The sequence below is a fragment of the Excalfactoria chinensis genome, chromosome 15, assembly GCF_039878825.1.
Source record: "Excalfactoria chinensis isolate bCotChi1 chromosome 15, bCotChi1.hap2, whole genome shotgun sequence".
Taxonomy (NCBI): Eukaryota; Metazoa; Chordata; class Aves; order Galliformes; family Phasianidae; genus Excalfactoria; species Excalfactoria chinensis.
The window spans coordinates 2,564,274-2,580,530 of record NC_092839.1 but is presented as its reverse complement, the minus strand read 5'-3'; the positions used below and the strand labels follow the sequence as shown (position 1 = coordinate 2,580,530).

The 16,257-nt window shown below is 51.6% G+C and overlaps 1 protein-coding gene across 2 annotated transcripts in view; it reads left to right on the top strand.

The window, feature by feature from the left end:
- Positions 1–2,238: 2,238 nt before the first annotated feature.
- Positions 2,239–16,257, top strand: part of ACSS2 (acyl-CoA synthetase short chain family member 2) — a 30,385-nt gene continuing 16,366 nt past the window's right edge. Inside the window, exons 1-2 of one of the 2 annotated variants that reach the window (XM_072350255.1) lie at positions 2,239–2,564; positions 2,706–2,901. In XM_072350255.1, the coding sequence (XP_072206356.1) occupies positions 2,441–2,564; positions 2,706–2,901 (320 nt within the window). In that variant the 5' untranslated portion in view covers positions 2,239–2,440. The remainder of the gene's footprint in view (positions 2,565–2,705; positions 2,902–16,257) is intronic. The other variant, XM_072350254.1, reaches the window with a different exon arrangement.

Sequence of the window (16,257 nt, the reverse complement as noted above, 5' to 3'; positions counted from 1 at the left end):
GCTCCATCTTCCAGATGGAAAACAGCAGCAACCAGCAGAGCCCAAATAAACAAACAAGCCGTTGTGAGAGGGAGAGCATCTTCATAAGGTTAATTGGCCCCATCTAGGAGACAGAAAGGCATTTCTGTGTGGCTCAGTCACTCTGAAAGCTCAAGCAAACAGCAGTAATGTGTCTCCTGGGTTTGATTTAGAACCGTGGTTGCATTATAAGCTCATCTACATGCAAAATGATTATGAATATATTGTGTGCGCTCTGCGGAAGGCGAAATCATCGGGCTCTGATATTCATCAGCTTCCCTCTGAAGCTTGAAATTCAGCCATCTGTCTCCCTGTGACAGCAGAGGGATGGGACAGCTCAGGCCTGGTTCTGCCCAACCAGACCCACTTTAGCTCCCCATGCCAGCAGGAGGAGAGGACCGAGGAGCCCAGGGGCTGCAGGGCTGCCCACACAGTGCCCAGAGCTGCAGCAGTATCAAGCAGCCCCATTTGCAAACAAAAGCACTGATAAGTCCCAGCAGGACCCAAAGGCTGTTATCACAGCGCTGATTAAAATTGCCTCCTGCAGCCAACACAGAGGAGTTTGATCTGCAGTGAGACGTGTGTCCTCGTGTTTAACCACACCACCACCATGTGCTGATTCATCTGGCACATGTGAAGGGCTGCCCAGCCTGGCTCTGAGATGAAAAGTAGAGTAGAAACACCATTGGGAAGAGCCGCATCCCCGTGGATTGTGCCCCTTCCATGACTTTTGCTCAGAGCTGGTCCTGAACACTGCTGACCTCCAGAACACTCAATCACCTGCTATGCAGAACCCTATGTGCCCTATTTATGCTTTTTTATTCCTTTACTATGAGTGGAAGGGCCTGAAAAGAAGCTGATTTCCCAAGGTTTCCTGATGAGCCTGGAGCTGAGCTCCAAGCATGCCCTGCAGCACTCTGCCCCACCAGGCCCCAGCTCCAGGGCAGGAGCCCAGCTGGATGCAAGCTGCTCTGGAGCCAAGGGAGATGGAGCAGCAAAGTGTGGTCATGCAGCAGGAGCCCTTGCCCTGGAGCCTAGGATATCACTGCAGGGAGACCAGGATATTTCTATATTTCAGCTATTGACCATCAAAATGAGAGCTGATAAGGGCCATATCTATGCTAAGGTTGGGTCTGACCAGCAGTGTGGTTTTCAGCCCTGTGCATGGGTGTTTGCATGGGAAAGCAGGTCCAGTTTCCTCCTTTGCACGTGCCTTGTGAGAGGTGAAGTAACAGCACCCCATCAGGCCGTGTCCTGGGCACAGCTGAGGCACAAGTGAGCCTTAACAGCTCAAACCAGCACTGCTGAATGGGGCTCCAGATGTGCTGCCTAAAACATCCACACCGCAGCACCCAGGCTGCAGGAATTCATTCGTTTTTTTCTTCAAAAACATGTTTTTGCAATAGGGAACGTGGAGGTAACGACAGCGCTGGCTGCTGAGGGAAACACCTTGCAGGCTTTGGCCATGCCTGTGCCATGTCTGCCCATATAGAGAGCCTGGGTGCCCATGGGTCTGTCTGTGGTAGCAACACGACACTCCCAGGGTGTGCATCGAACATGGAAAATACCAAGGAGCCCAGAATAGACTGGACCCAATCACTGACAGGAATACGCGCCAAGTACGAGCTTCTGGGTTTTTATCTTCTGGGTGTTCCTGGGCCCCAGCTCCCCTGATGTGGTGAAGTTTCATTGACAGGGATGATATCCATCAGTGCTGAAGGGATCTTCAAGGGTTCAGCATCCTCCCCATCCTGCTGTGTTCCCCTGTGCCCGGTGAGGGGAGCGGGACACGGCTCATGGGGACACCGCTGATGGGGCAGGTGTTGCCGACAGGGCAGCTATGGGGGTACACTGCTGGCATGGGGGGACAGCACTGGTGTGGGGACAGCACTGACAGGGGGCACAGCTGATGGCAGAGACACCACGGACAGGGAGATGATGGTGGGGGCATGGCTGATAGGGGAACACGGCTGACGGGGGTTCACAGCTAATGATGTAGAGACGCAGTTGGCTGAGCGGACTCCACCGGTGGGGGCACGGCCGACACGAGACACCGCCAAGGGGGGCCGCGCAGCCGGCGGGGGAACATGGCTGACAGCGGGACGCCGCCGCTGAGGGCACGCGGCCGACAAGGCGACATGGCCGACGGGAGACACACGCGGGGACGGCGGGCCGCCCCGGGCGGGGACGCGCAGCGGACGAGCCGCACACCGAGGGACGCGCGCTCCCCTCCGCCGCGCTCGGGCGGGGCCGCCCCCCGTTCTGCCCGCGGCTGCTCCGGGCCGGCCGGCACCAACGGCCCGGGGGCGGCGGGCGGAGCCGCTCGGGCGCAGCCCCGCTCAGCCATCCCCGCCCCCCGGCTCCGCGCCGCTTTGAAGCGGGCTCGGCGCTGCGCTCCCGCTCAGAGCCGCCGGCGCCCGCCATGGTGCAGCCCGAGGAGCAGGCCCGGCTGTACCGGCCGCGGCCCGAGCTGCTGCCGGCGGCGCACGTCACCTCGCTGCCGGACTACCGGCGGCTGTACCGGCGCTCCGTGGAGGAGCCGCAGGGTGAGGGCCGCGCGGGGGTCGCTTCGCCGCCCCTTTCTGCCCCTCTCCGTCCCCTCGGTGTCGGCTGAGATCCGGAGCGGTTTCCGTTTCTCGGCCCTGCTCGGCTCGCTGCGTTGTAAGCTGTGCCCGTTGCTTTTGTAGAGTTTTGGGGTGACATCGCCAAGGAGTTCTACTGGAAGCAGCAGCACTCGGGGCCGTTCCTCAGGTACAACTTCGATGTGACGAAGGGGAAGATCTTCGTTGAGTGGATGAAAGGGGCGAAGACCAACATCTGTTACAACGTCCTGGATAGGAACGTCGGCGAGAAGAAACTCGGCGACAAAGTGGCTTTTTACTGGTAAAATTCTTTTGTTGTTACATAGAACATAACGCCAAGGTGTACGTGTGGTGTTGATTGCGGCTGGGGTGAATTAAAGCACGATAGCAGCAGGGAGCTCAGCTCTATACCCGATGCAGCAGTTGTTTGTTTTCCATGCCATCACGGGCTGTGCTGAAGTGCTGCGATGCCCAGAGCCCCTGCATGGCTGTCCCCACCTGCAGGTGTGCGTCAGGCCGTGCCCATAGCAGGGTGGGGAGCTGTGGGTGGAGGATGTGGGGTCAGGAGCGGCTGAGATGCAAATTCAGCTTGTTTCCGTGTTCCGTGGGGCTGGCAGGCTTTGATCCTGGGATGGAAAGGTTGTAAAAAAAGAACAATCCTGAGCTTTGTATGTTGGTGCTGGAGTAGTCAATAGTTGGAGAAGCCCTCTGGAGCTGCAGTTGGTATCGTGATGCAAAATGGGCTTCTCTTGTGCTGTGTGACATCCAGAACCAAGGCTGTTTTGCACAGCGAGCTCAGCTGGCACCGCAGCTGTGCCCTGGATTGAGAGCAGTGTTGTGTGCTCACACACCTCACAAACAGTGTTTGCACTGCATCTGTGTTCCCATGGCTGCTGTGTGGAACCAAAGGGATGCACAACCCGGGCAGTTAGGATGCAGTGACTTGTTTGTGTGCGGCTCAGGAGCCCTCCTGTCACTGTGATAAAAACACCAGGTGCTCCAACTACAAAGAGCTGTCCTGAGTGTCAGTAGTGTTGTGCAGCCAAAGTGCTGTGTGTGGCTGTCATAGGGCTGTTTTGTAACAACCAGGCTACAGGGAGAAGCGTGTTCCTCCAGTACGGATACAGCTGCAGATGGGGAGCTTGGCTCATGTAGGCATTTCTATCCATATGGCTGCTGCTTCAGCAGAAGAAAATGGCACTTGCTGCTTAGAGATAATAGCTCTGGTGATACTGTATCTTACACAGGCGAAATGGTGGAAAGTATTTACTTCCCTGCTAGTCAAACACATTCTCTAGCTTGCTCAGATGTGAAATGACTTCAGCTTCTGAACCAAGCTGGCCCTGCGGAAGGTGTGTCAGCAAACAGAACCATTTGGCAGGATCCTGGGCAGCCCGAGCTGCCAGCTGTTCTGGGGGCAGCGGGCACAGCCGTGCTCTGAGACTTCCATGTGGCACTCAGGCAGCAGCATGCAGCTCTCATTTGGTCTTAGCGAGGGTTTTTCTTGTTATTCTCCCAGCCTTTGTGGGTTGTTTGTGACACTGAGCAACACTCACGGTGCAAATGGTGGGTGTCGGTCACAGTGCTAAAACATAAGGGCTCCCCACAGTGATTTTGGGTTAAGTTCTCCCAGCTTGGGTCTGACATGAGACTGGTGCTGTTTGGGGCTGTCAGCTGTGAAAGGTAACGGTGTGAGAGGCAGGAGAGGCATGGTCAGCATGACATGTGCGGTGCTGACCTGTGAACTCGTGGCACTGGGGCCTTGAGAAGCTGGGCTAAGGGTTGTTACTTGTAAAATCACTCTTCTGGGAATGCACACATGCCTCTCAGGGCACATGCTTATCTTCAGTAACAAAATATACTTGCTGTCATCTTGTCCTCTCCCATTTTGCCTTTAACACTGTTACTGAACAAGCCCCGCTTCCTAGAAACACTTGAGATTTGTCATAGTGGGTGAGTGGTCAAGAGCGGAATGAGAGCCTCGGAAAGCCAAAGAGAATTCTTAAGGAGAATTTAGAGTGTTGAAATGCCACGGCCAAGTTCTTGCTACTGCCTGTAACCTGGAGCTGCCTGAGATGGTGCTGAGGTTAACACTGCTTGGCTGTATGAGAGTTTTAGAAGTCACTGCTTCACTTCCAGAGGGGAGAAAGTAGGAAAAAGGGAATAAATGAATCCAAGCGCTTCTGGGTGTCTCTAGGAAGCAATGTGAAAGCAAGAGCAGTTCTCTATGGCTGTGTGAAGCTTGGTGAGGGCTGGCAGGATCTGGCACTTCCACCAGATAGGCTGTAGTGCTGCTCTGAAGGCTCCTGTACTGCTGCCAGAACAGGACAGCGTAGGTCCCACTCTGAGGCTCAATGGAGAGCCAGCAATGGGCCGGCAGCTCTCAGAGCTGGATGTGCTGCCATGTCCTGGTTGGATTGCTCTTCCAGCGCCAAGAGTGCTGTGTGGGATTGCTTCATGCTATGCAACTTGTTCACAGGTGATACTGCTGGGGTGTCACCCTTTTGGTGCAGTTGGAGCTGTAGTTCAAGTGACCATCCTGGGTTGGTAGGAAGCACTTGCTGTTTCTCCGTTGCCTGTTTCTGTATGATATCTCGTGCTGCTGGTGAACGTTAGAAGTATTTCTGCCCCTGCTGCTTTTGATTCCTCTTTCTCTGTTTGGTATTGCTGATGTGGCCTAAGAAGGAACAGAAGAGACAGGAAATGCCTGATAAAGTGCTGTTTTGAAAAGGGAAATCTTTTGTCACTGTATGGAAAGCAGGGGGCTGTTAACTTGGTGGGTGCAGCTCAGGTAGATACCTGCCCAGGCAACCGTAGGAGTTACGTTCACTGTGTGGGCAAACTCTCATCTCTGTTGAAATGCCTGTTAATCATCTAGTGGGAACGTCTGCCTGGTGAGGCTGTGGAGGTAAAAATTTAACCAGATGGGGTTTGAAAAAGGGAAGCCCGTTGTCTGTAACCGGTGTGGGGTGAAGCACTAGTGGTATCTGATGGAAATGGGGCAGAAGTTGGAGCTTGGCACGCACTGCTTTTAGTTCCCCCATTGGCTGGGGTTGCTGGTTTAGCAGTGGGATGCAGCTTCTGCCACCTGTTCTTTTTCTTTCTGCTTTCTTGTGTTTGCATATGAAGAGACACATGCAGAAAAAAGAAGAAGAGGTGGTGATGGCTGCCAGAGCTGAACTGCAGCTTTGCTTAAATGGAAGACCTAAATGCCGATCTTTCCTCTTCAGGATCTAGATCTAAATGCAGCAAGGTGTTCATCTAAATGTCATAAAGGATTTAGGGGGCCAGCAGGTATAAGAATTTCTTCTAATTAATCTTTCAGTAACAAACTTAAAGAGAATGGCTGTGGTCAGTAAAATGGATTGGGAAGCAGAGCAGCACTTGCTCACTGCTTGGTCTCCAGAATCCGGATCAGAATGAGTTTGTGTGCTTTCTTTTTATTCCTTTAGGTATCTTCACAGGCATCAGTGTGTTCTATCAGTGTCATGTGCGTGGATGCTGTAACTGAGGATGGTGGCCATTAAACAACTCTGAATCTCTTTGCATTAATTAGAGCCAGCTTTCATTCGATGCGCTCTGCTCTGTTACTCCCACCAGCTTTAGGATACTCAAACCCTGTGCCAAATGGACTGTTGCTTTGGTAACTTCCTGGATGATTTGTCATACTTCAGTGGCAAGGCCACTTTCAACGCTGTTCTGACAGTGAAAACTCATCCTTGAATTGTGCAGCTTGTTTAAAGGAGGAAAAAATAATTAACCTGGGAAGGCTGTGTTTCCCAGTGTCCATCTCAACTCTTTTTCAGGGATAGATAACAGCAGGACAAGGGGAAATGGTTTTCAGTTGAAGGAGGGAGGATTTAGGTCGGATACCGGGGGAAGCTCTTTACTATGAGAGCGGTGAGGTGTTGGAACAGCTGCCCAGAGAGGCTGTGGATGTGCTGTCCATCCCTGGAGGTGTTCAGGGTCAGCTTGGATGGGGCCCTGGGCAGCCTGGGCTGGTATTAAATAGGGAAGTTGGTGGTGCTGCTTGTGGCGGGGGAGGTTGGAGCTTCATGATCCTTGAGGTCCCTTCCAACCTGAGCCATTCTGTGATCTCCAGCCACGTGCCCGTGAGCTACTGAGAGCAGCAGGAGTACAGGTGCAACCAAACTGCTGCCCCCACAGCTGCAGGGGAACCAGAAGAAGCCCTACAGCAGCAAGAAGTGCTATGGAAAAGTTACCGTGTGTTTGATGTATGCTTGTGGTACCATCCAGGTGTAGGACTGTGCCTCTACTCACTGGGGAAGGGGTGGCCCTACTGGTCCCTGCAGACCAGGGGATTGCAGAGCTTTCTGTATTAGCTGCCCTTGAATGCTTGAGAGCAATGCTCTTCCTTCAAATGGAGATGACTCTGCAGGGCCCTTCCCAACCCTGCTGCTTGGCTGCGGGGGTGCATCAACAGAAACCTGGCCTTAAAACAAGGAGTGTTACAACACGTTGCTGTTGTAACTTGAACACTTTTGGAGACGGACTGCTTTTTCTCTCATCTCATTGGGGTTTCTTCTGTCCCATTTGCAGGGACAGTCACCTCCCGGTGTGGTTAATGCTGTAGTGGAATTGCAAGCAGCTGCTGTGCTTGGGTGCTTGTTTCTGGAGGCTGTGTGTGTTTGTGCTGAGATCTGGCTCCTGCCAGCTTTCTCCTGTCATAACTCGAGGTTGTTTTGTCCTGAGCATTTCTGTTAATAGCTTGTGCTCTGTGTTGTGTCCTCCATCCTCATTTCTAGTGAAATCTCTGAGACGGTTTCCAGCTGAAGGACTGTGCCAGAGGGTTGAAGTAAATGCATGAGAGCAGCGAAATGCCTTCTTCAGGCTATGGCTGTCCTGTGCTCTTCCAGTCACAAGAGCGATGCGTGAGTTGTGCTCTCCTGGATGTGAGTTGGTGTTAAAAGCATTGTGCTATTCAGCAGACACACACACACACAGACATGCAGTGCTGTCCTTCTCAGGGCTGATTCTCAGAATCATGGAGTATCCTGAGCTGAAAGAGACCCTCAAGATTCACTGAGTCCAACTCTTGCCTCCATACTGGACCACTTAAATCCACACCAGAGCCTTTTCTGTCTCAGGATAGCTGGCAGGGCAGGACAAAGCAGAGGGCTGGCAGCTGTCCTCAGCAGCAGTCCCTGGTCCTGCTGTGAGCCCCCTGGCAGTGTAGGGGCATGGCACTGGTGTGATTGCTCTGTGCTGAGGGGTTGGACAAGGAAGCTGTCCTGTTTGGGAGCACAAGGCAGCAGTGAGGCAGTGGAGCAGCTTGCTTTTGGTTAATCAGAGCTGTTTGTTCCCAGCCTTTTGTTTTGCACCCCTTGGTAGCTGCTATGGACAGGGATACAATATCTGCCTGTATAAATACAAAGGAGCATCCAGGAAGTATTTGACCAGTTAAACAAGTTAGATGTCTCTAACTGCCTGGGATTAAATGCTGTGCCCCTCAGAGTGCTGCAGGAAGCTGTGTGTGAAATAGCAGAGCTGCTGGCCAGGTTGTGGAGCAGCGCACAGGGCTGTGTGCAGGGCTCGGAGGTTGCTTGCAAGGCTTTGGAGGGGCTGCAAACTGTGAGATGTACTGGCAAGCAGCCTGGTGGTGATGTGAACCATCCTCGGTGGTGCAGTGGGTGCTGGAGGTGGGAGTAGGGTCACCGTGTGCATGGGATAGTGGCAGGGTTGATGGGGTAATGTAAAGTGAAGGCCAGCTGGAGCTCGGTGCAGTGGCATGTGGGTAAAGCCTTTCTCAGGCGGTCTTCATGAGAAAGAAACGTTAATCAAGAAACTAATTTGCCCATGAATGGAAGAATGGTCTTTTTTTCAAGCTCATTTAGCCTTTCCCTTTGCTTCCTGCCCTGAAGATTGCCTTTCAGGAGCAACAGCAGATTTTTCCAATGCTGGAATTGTTGCCTACTCTATTCAATGGGCGCTCAGGTGCCCCCCAGAACAGCGTGTCCTGCTGCTGCTCTTGGAGATCAGGTTCTGGCTTCATGCAGCGTTTTGGTTTAGTCTGGCAGGCTATTGACTGCACACCTATGGGTGTGTGGTTGCACAATACCCACCTGGGGAAGTACAGGGAGGGTGGTGTGCACAGATGATCTGGGATTTTCCTGTTGCCCGTGCAACTTGTGTCTTGCAATCGTGGCAGGTATTGGGTACCTTGATAGAAAAGCTTGCTGCTGGGAGAGGTATGGAGTTATGCAAGGGTTGTGTGTTGGGGATGTTGGCAGGACAGTGGAAACTGCAGGTGAGTGTACATGGAGTGCATGGACAGAGGATGGGGACCTCCTGTGCAGAGCCAGGAGGACATGCTCCTCTGTATGGAAGATGGGAGCCTTCAGTTTGCTCATTGGACTGGAAAACCTGATTATTTTGCTGTAGCTGTGTGGGTGGTTTGTTTGTATGTTCTCCTCTCTCGCTCCAGTGTGAAAGGCAAAGACATGGACAATGAGTCGGGCACTAAACGGGTGAGACTTGCTCTGAAGTGGTCAGGCCCTGCAAAAAGAGGTGCAAATGGGTTCCAAGCATGGCATTTTTTTTTCACAGACAGCTGCATTCCTTGTGCCTGGTGGGTTTCTGTGCCAGAGCTGTAGGACTGTGCTATTGATTTACAAGTGCTTTGACAAAACCCCTTGGCTCTCAACAGCACTAGGAGCTGCCTTCCTTGACCCAATGCTGTACCAGAGCCCTTCTGGCTGGAGCAGCCTTCTGGGTCTGCTTGTGTTTCTGCACACCGCTGGTTGATATATGGAGTGGTACAAAGTCACGAGCTCTGGCAAGTTCACAGCTGGTTGTGTTAGCAGGTGTCTGCTCACTGTTTAGGGGAATCCCTCAAGGAAATGGATGACCTTCCTGCTGCTTGTTTTATTTTTTGCATCCGCGTACCTGAGAGTTGAGTGCATTCTGCATTGCCACCGAGCATCTTCCAAGGGCTGTTCTGACACTGAACAAGAGGGCAGTCCAGCAGATGACATCTGGCCATCACCTTGTGGAGATTCAAGGCATGAAGTTGAAAGACCACCTGATTAATGGCGTAACTTCCTACTGTGGGCTCAGTAGATGTTTTTTGAGCCTCCATTGAAATCAACTTGCCTGGCGTTCAGTTTCCAGGCCTTGGCAATTTGGCAGCACACTGCATGCAGGGATGCGGCATTTTCCAAAGCGGAGCACTTCCCAGCTGTGGGCAGCTCCTGAGCGGAGCTCATATCATGGCCTGACTGCAGATTGTCTAAACAAGGGCTCAGTGTGTGGTGCTGGAAATAAGCTCTCCTCCTGTTGGGCTGGTAAAAATAATCCATGTTCCTGACAGGATTCCTTATGGTAAACATCTAAAATGTTACTTCTCCTGTCAACTATCTTCTTCTCCTGCAGCATCCAGAGGATTTGGCTCACAGGGTCAGCAGTGATGGCTGAGGTCAGCCAAACCTGGTGACCTGCTGAAGGAGCCCTGTGTGGGAGCTCTGTTGCAACACCATGATCATGTTGTTTAAAGCAAGCTAAATGGAGCGGGCTCTAAATAAAATAGGTAGTAAGGTATCGTTTTCTTTTTTGTTGGCTGCTTCCATGTTGTAAAATACCTGCAGCATACCAACAGTTAATGTATATCATCTCTACTTGATGGATACCCAGAATCAAAAAAGCAGAATAAACAAAGCTGCAAGAAGGGCAGGATTCCCCTTCCTGCTGAACGTCTTCTATCCATGCTGACAGCACTGCTGGGGATTCATCTGTGGTCAGTGTTGGCTGTAAGCTGCCTTATTTTATCAGGTGTGATGCAGCAGTAGGAAATTTCCCTTCAATGGGAGCATGGTGGCTGCTGCTGTTCTGTGCTCTAAAAGCTTTGCTCAGGGTTAGGCTTTCAGGCCACTGCAGGCTGTGCAAACCTTGTCCATCAGCTTTCCTCCCTCATATTGACTGACTGACAGCAGCATGAGCTGGTGGTGTTGATTCCTTTAGGGCATCCTGTGCAGTGTAGTAAAAGGGGCCTGAAGTGGGTTCTTAGGACACAGTCAGGCAAGCAAATAGGAAAAACTTTATTTATTAACCCTCCAGAACTCCCTACAGGAGTAGTTGTGGAGTGGGGTCCACCTGCAGCTGGGCTGTGTGCTGTGGCATCATGCAGGGGATGGTGAATTGAATAGTGTTTGGTCTGCAAAGAATAGGTATTATTTATTCAGATGCATCTGGTACTTGTTCAGATTCAGAAAGGCTGTGGGTAGTAGGAGGAGCTGTGAGTGTCTTCAATGAGAAGGAAGGACAAAGATTAGTTGGGTTTTTGCTATGGGACATCAGTAACCATGCTGGATCTTTAGTGTTTTCATTCTAGCCTGTGTTCCCGTATGGCTATTTTCACAGGCAATGAGAAGCCTGATTCCCTGTCCATAAAGCAGGTGGAGTCCCTGGAGAGATAACCATCATATAGCAGTGCTGTGAAGAACAGGCACTGGTAGGCACTTAGCAGGGAGAGGCTGGCTGCAGCTCAGCAGGCCCTGCTTTGGCACAGTGCACCATGTGCTGCCCTTGTTTGGGTTTCTTGCATTAGCAGGAACCTGCTCACCCCAGGTACATGGTCAGCTTCTGGTTGAAATGGCTTGGTTCACACTGACAGGTTTGACAGTGGAGCCTTGTTAGATTTTCTGTGTGTAGAGGGTGGTGGAGTGGAAAATGAGTCTCCACGTTAGCTGTGTGGACTTAGAAGGTGATGCTGATAAATGGATATGTTTTTCTTTTCCCCTGGACCGTAGCTGCCAGGTTTGCCCAGCAGTCTGTTCATACAGCGCTGCCAAATATTTCTGGGGGGTGGGGAAACCCCTGCAGCAGCCCCTCCCTGGCTGCACTGCCCTTACACAACTTCTTCTTTCTTGATCCTGCCATGATGCAATAGGATTTGAGTATGACTGCAGGGAATGTGGAGGCTGAGCTTTCTGGCAACCCCCTATAAAAACCTTCAGCCTTCCCAGAACTCCGCTGGGTATTTCCTGCCATGTGTTACTGAGGTGGGTGATCTGTCCCACTGTTATGAAGTGTTTGATTGGAGGCTTTCTGCAATCCTATGTGGTGTGTGGAATCCTGCTGGACTGTGCTTGTGCTGTTGGGAAGTCAGTTTAGGAGTATTCCCATATTGAACAATCCATGTGCAAGCGGATACATGTGGGGGGTGGTGGGTTTTTTTGTGTGTGTTTTTTTCTTTTTAAAGTGAAACTGTTCTTGCACAACTGAGCTCTTCAGGCTTCAATCTCAACCTACTCTGCTTTTTCAAGGACAGATTTGAAGGGCTCCAAGTACTCAAGCACCGTTCCTGTGTCAGATGGATGAGCGAGGCGAGCTGCAGCGTGACACATGGCCATTTTTAGGCTGGGTGGCTGTTACCAAGCCACAAGGCTTTCCCAGCTTCTCCTTCAGGCTGCAGGTTTCCTGGCTCTGAGTGCAGTGAGGCCAAATGGCAGTGTGGAGGCTTACGATGACAGCTCTGCCCTCATGCATGCGGCAGGCGCATGTTGGCACTGCTCTGGACCACTGGGGGCTTTGCTGCCCACGTGGCACACATGTGAGCCTGCTTCCCAGATGGCTGTGGCTCAGCCCAGCCACACCGTGCCTGGCATTTTGGCTGCTCTAATTCTGGAGCCTGAGAGATGGGAAGCCAGGGATGGGCTGGCTGGCTGCCCCCTATGACCTTGCACGTGAGGAGGAGCTGTGAGGCAAGGGCAGCCTATTCTGCTGCATGAAAAGAGCTCTGCCTTCTGAGCTCTGCGACATGCTGCTGGCTGGAGAGCTGGAGGGCCGTTGTCTCCATCCTGTGCTGCTCCTGCACCAGCTCAGTCCCTTGCTCAGGAGAGTTCTGACTGCTGTGGTTTGGATGGCACTGGAGTGACCTTCTCACAGTCCCTGCCCTGCTGGAAGCCTTTCCATGCTGCTGCTGCGGCCTCCTTGATGGATTCCACCTGGAGCCAAGCCGTGCCCCAGATCCCTGCTGTCCTTGGGGGCTGACCGCTGGTGTCCCCAGGGATGATGAGCACCCCTGTCTGTTAACTGGGCACTGCTGTTATTTGGGTGTGATGTTGGCACAGGAGCTTAGAGGAGAAACAAAAGTTCTCAGCAGTAATGTTGACGGGGGTTGGGTAGGCCTTGGCTCTGTGCCCTGATTGTTGTGGTTTGTGTGATTTGTATTATTTTTAAAGTTTTATCTTACCTCTTTAATTAGAACCAACATGCTGTGGGTCTGCGGGTGGCCTGACAGATCTTGACAGCTCCTAACACTTCACTTGCTCAGCTTCACTTCATCACTTTCCTGCGCACCAGCTACTCTTACTGGTGTTACAGCCCTTGTAGACCGCAGTTATCATTGGTAATTACCTTGCAAACCATAATTCCCATTGATGCAACCTGTGCTTCCTGCTGCTCCATGCCATTGCTCAGTCAGCATAGCACAAGGAAGCTCTATTTCCCTATTATTCAAACAGGTTATTCAAATAATTATTACTCACTTCGCTTCTGAGGAAAGAGAGAAATGGGAGAGTCCTGCCAGTTAATTGGTGGCTCAGCTTCACTTGGGGCTGTTTGGATGTGCTGGAAAGCATGTGTTCCTTGTAACTGTAGCAGGTTAGGAAGCTCCCACTCCTTCCTGCTGCCTGTTATGCTGCAGCTGAGATGTAGCAGCTGAAATGGGCTCAGTGTGCTTGGATGGACAGTCATGCTCCATTGGTTATGTGATGTGTGGCTGGAGCAGGCTGAGGAATAACAAGCCTGGTAGTCAGTTCTGATGCTTGATGGAGCGCAAAACTGTTTAACCTGCTGCAGTGCAGCTGCCCAGGCGTGGATCTGCCACAGCTTTGCTCCCACATGGCTGCTCCTGAGCCTTGGCTGCTCCACAGGGTCACTGCTTGAGTTAATGTGTCTCAAGAAACGCTTACCTGCTCCTACAAACCATTTTTCTTACTGCACAACGCTAAATCTCTTGCTAACCTGTGTGATCGCTCTTACAGGGAGGTTTTGCCTTGATTTAGCAGCTCTGCATCTCCAAGGTCAGGCTACTGGCTGTGCAGGCAGCCAGTCTGCAATCCTCCTATTAGCGTGGCTCTGCTGCAGAGGTGATAACCATTCAGGATTCCCATCTGAGTTGTGCAGTCTGGCACTGGTGTCCTGCACACTGCTGTGCAGCTGGTGACTGCTGTCCTTGTGTGGTCCCAGGTGAATGGCTGCAGGCAGCTGGGAGGCTCTCACCCATGTAGGAAACTTGCCTTTCTTGTCACCTTCTTCTGGAAGGTGCACATCTGTGTGTTTACCTTAAAGAATTTGCATTTACTGAAGTCACTGGGAGGCTCAGCAGAGGCCACCTGGCCAAAGGATACTTTTCTCCAGCTGAGTATGCACACAACGTGGAGTATGTAAAACACAGGCTTCTCAAGTGCTGTAAAATGCAAATGCATCCCTGCTGTGGTCCAGGTAATGATGTAACAATTTGGATTGCTAGCTGTCAAATGCGGGGTTTCATTCAAGGTTCAAACTGTGTTTTGCCACATATTTCATCTGTTCTGGGAGGCCTGAGGAGTTGAAAATTGCTTTCTGTTTCAGAAGGCTTGCTGTTAGCTCGGTCACACACCTGCAATTGCAGTAGAGCCACTGCTGTCAGTTCTCATCAGCAGTGCTTAAAGAAGATGCAGTCAGGGCTGTGGAGCTGAGCGCTTTGCTGTCGTGCTGTTTGAGTTCTATTTATTTATTTTTCAGTTGAATTTGGACAAATGAGCACTCTGTGAGAGGCTCAGGGCTGATAGCTCTGGCTTTTATCTGCTGGGCACCAGAGGGAAGATGCTGCTCAAAAAGCTTTGCTTCCAGGAATTCAAACTCATTTCTGACACGTGGTACTTTACTTTGTAGCTTGCAAGTGGGCATTCCTCTAAATGCTCAGTCTGAAATGTGTAATTGTGTTCAGTTTTTGTGCCAGAGAAAAGCACGGAGCAGCCTGAGTGCTGATGCAGCCCAAGTGTAGCTGTGGGCACTACAAACTATTTTCAGACAAAAGGAAGCTAGGAACAATTGCTTGCTCTTGAGAGTGTGCTCAGAGGCCTTTGCAGGAGATGCAAGTGGGCATCTTCTATGGAGATGTGGCCAGCACTCCATTAAGGTGCAGATCTTAAGATGTGATCTCATCATTCTGAAGCCTGAGGCACCCCTGCTGATGCTGTGAGGATGGAGCCAGGGAAAGGGCTGCTCTGCTCCTGCTCGTATTTGGAGGTGTTATAATTGTATTGGAAGGAGATGGTTAGGGTTTTACCCTATGAGGTGGCTGAACTCCCACACACAGCTCTTTTGTTTTCCCTCCTCAAATGAGGAAAGGGAGAAAACACTGAACTGGACTTAATGGGTGAGATGAGGACAGGAATGTCCATCCCATGGATGCTCTCCTTCCTGAATGGTTCCTGTGTATGCATCCCACAGGCTGAAGCTCTCCATCCCCTGCTCCAACATGGACCCCACTATGGGGCTCATCCTTCAGAAGTGATGCTGGTGCAGGGCCCAACAGGTGGCAGCTCCCACAGGCCTCTTGCTCCCTGCAGCTCTTCTCCATGGGCTGCAGCTCTGGATGGGCCCTGCTTTTGCAGGGCCTTGAGAGCTGTACCTCCTTCAGTCCACATCCACTGCTGTACCATAGGCTCCTATGTGGCTGAACAGGGGGATCTGCTCTGTGTGGTGCCCATGGGCTGCAGAGGCACAGCCTGCTTTATCACAAGCCTTGCCTAGGCAGCAGGGGCTTCTGCTCTTTGGCTGGAGTACCTCCTTTTCTCCCTGCTCATTCAGGCTACCCTACAGACCTCTGCTATCCAACACCTACCACATAAACTCAATGCAATTATTGAAGCACAGAGCTGGGTTTGCAGCACTCCTGTGTGTCTGGCCCCAAGCTGTTTTGCACACTGCTTAGCTCAGTGTTGCTGTACCCCCATAGCTTAGATGCCTCAGTAGCAATCATTGCATGGTGAAAGTTGGCAGCAGTGTAACAGAAGCAGCTTCTCTTGCTTTGAGTCAGATCAGTTACAGCTGCTCAATCCAACCCTGAAATCAGTTCTTGAATCTTTGACCTTCAAGTAATAAAATCTAAAAGGAAACCCTCTGATTTCCTGGTTTCTCTTTACAAGCTGTGAGCCCTGCTGTAAGGAACCCACGTAATGGTTTTGTGTTGTGTAGTTCCAAGTGATGCTCTTGGTTACGAGCCAGGGCTGAGCTGCAGGCCCTGAGCGCTGCTTCTTGTTCCCATTGATTTTCACTTTGCATCTACATGGGGTCAGACTTGGTTCAGGATCACACCAGGAATCCTCTTTCTGAAACCCTGGGTCAGAAGATAGGCCGTGCAGCAGTGTAGGTGTCAATGGGCCTGATTGCTGGAGCACTGTGGAAGCCACAAGTATGAATAGGTATCCATAGTGAGGGGTCAAGTTTATAAACAGCAGATCCAGGAGTGGTTTTCAAAGCAGGTTACCCAGATGAAGCCACCAGTTCTGCAAGCCCCATCCTGCTTGCAGCAGGAGGTGCAGAGCTTGTATCTGTGGGGCTCTGTGCTGTTTCCACCCAGAGCACATCTGCCATCAGAGTGCATGTCTCCCTGGCACTGTCATGCTGATGCAAAACAGCCCTTGTTGGG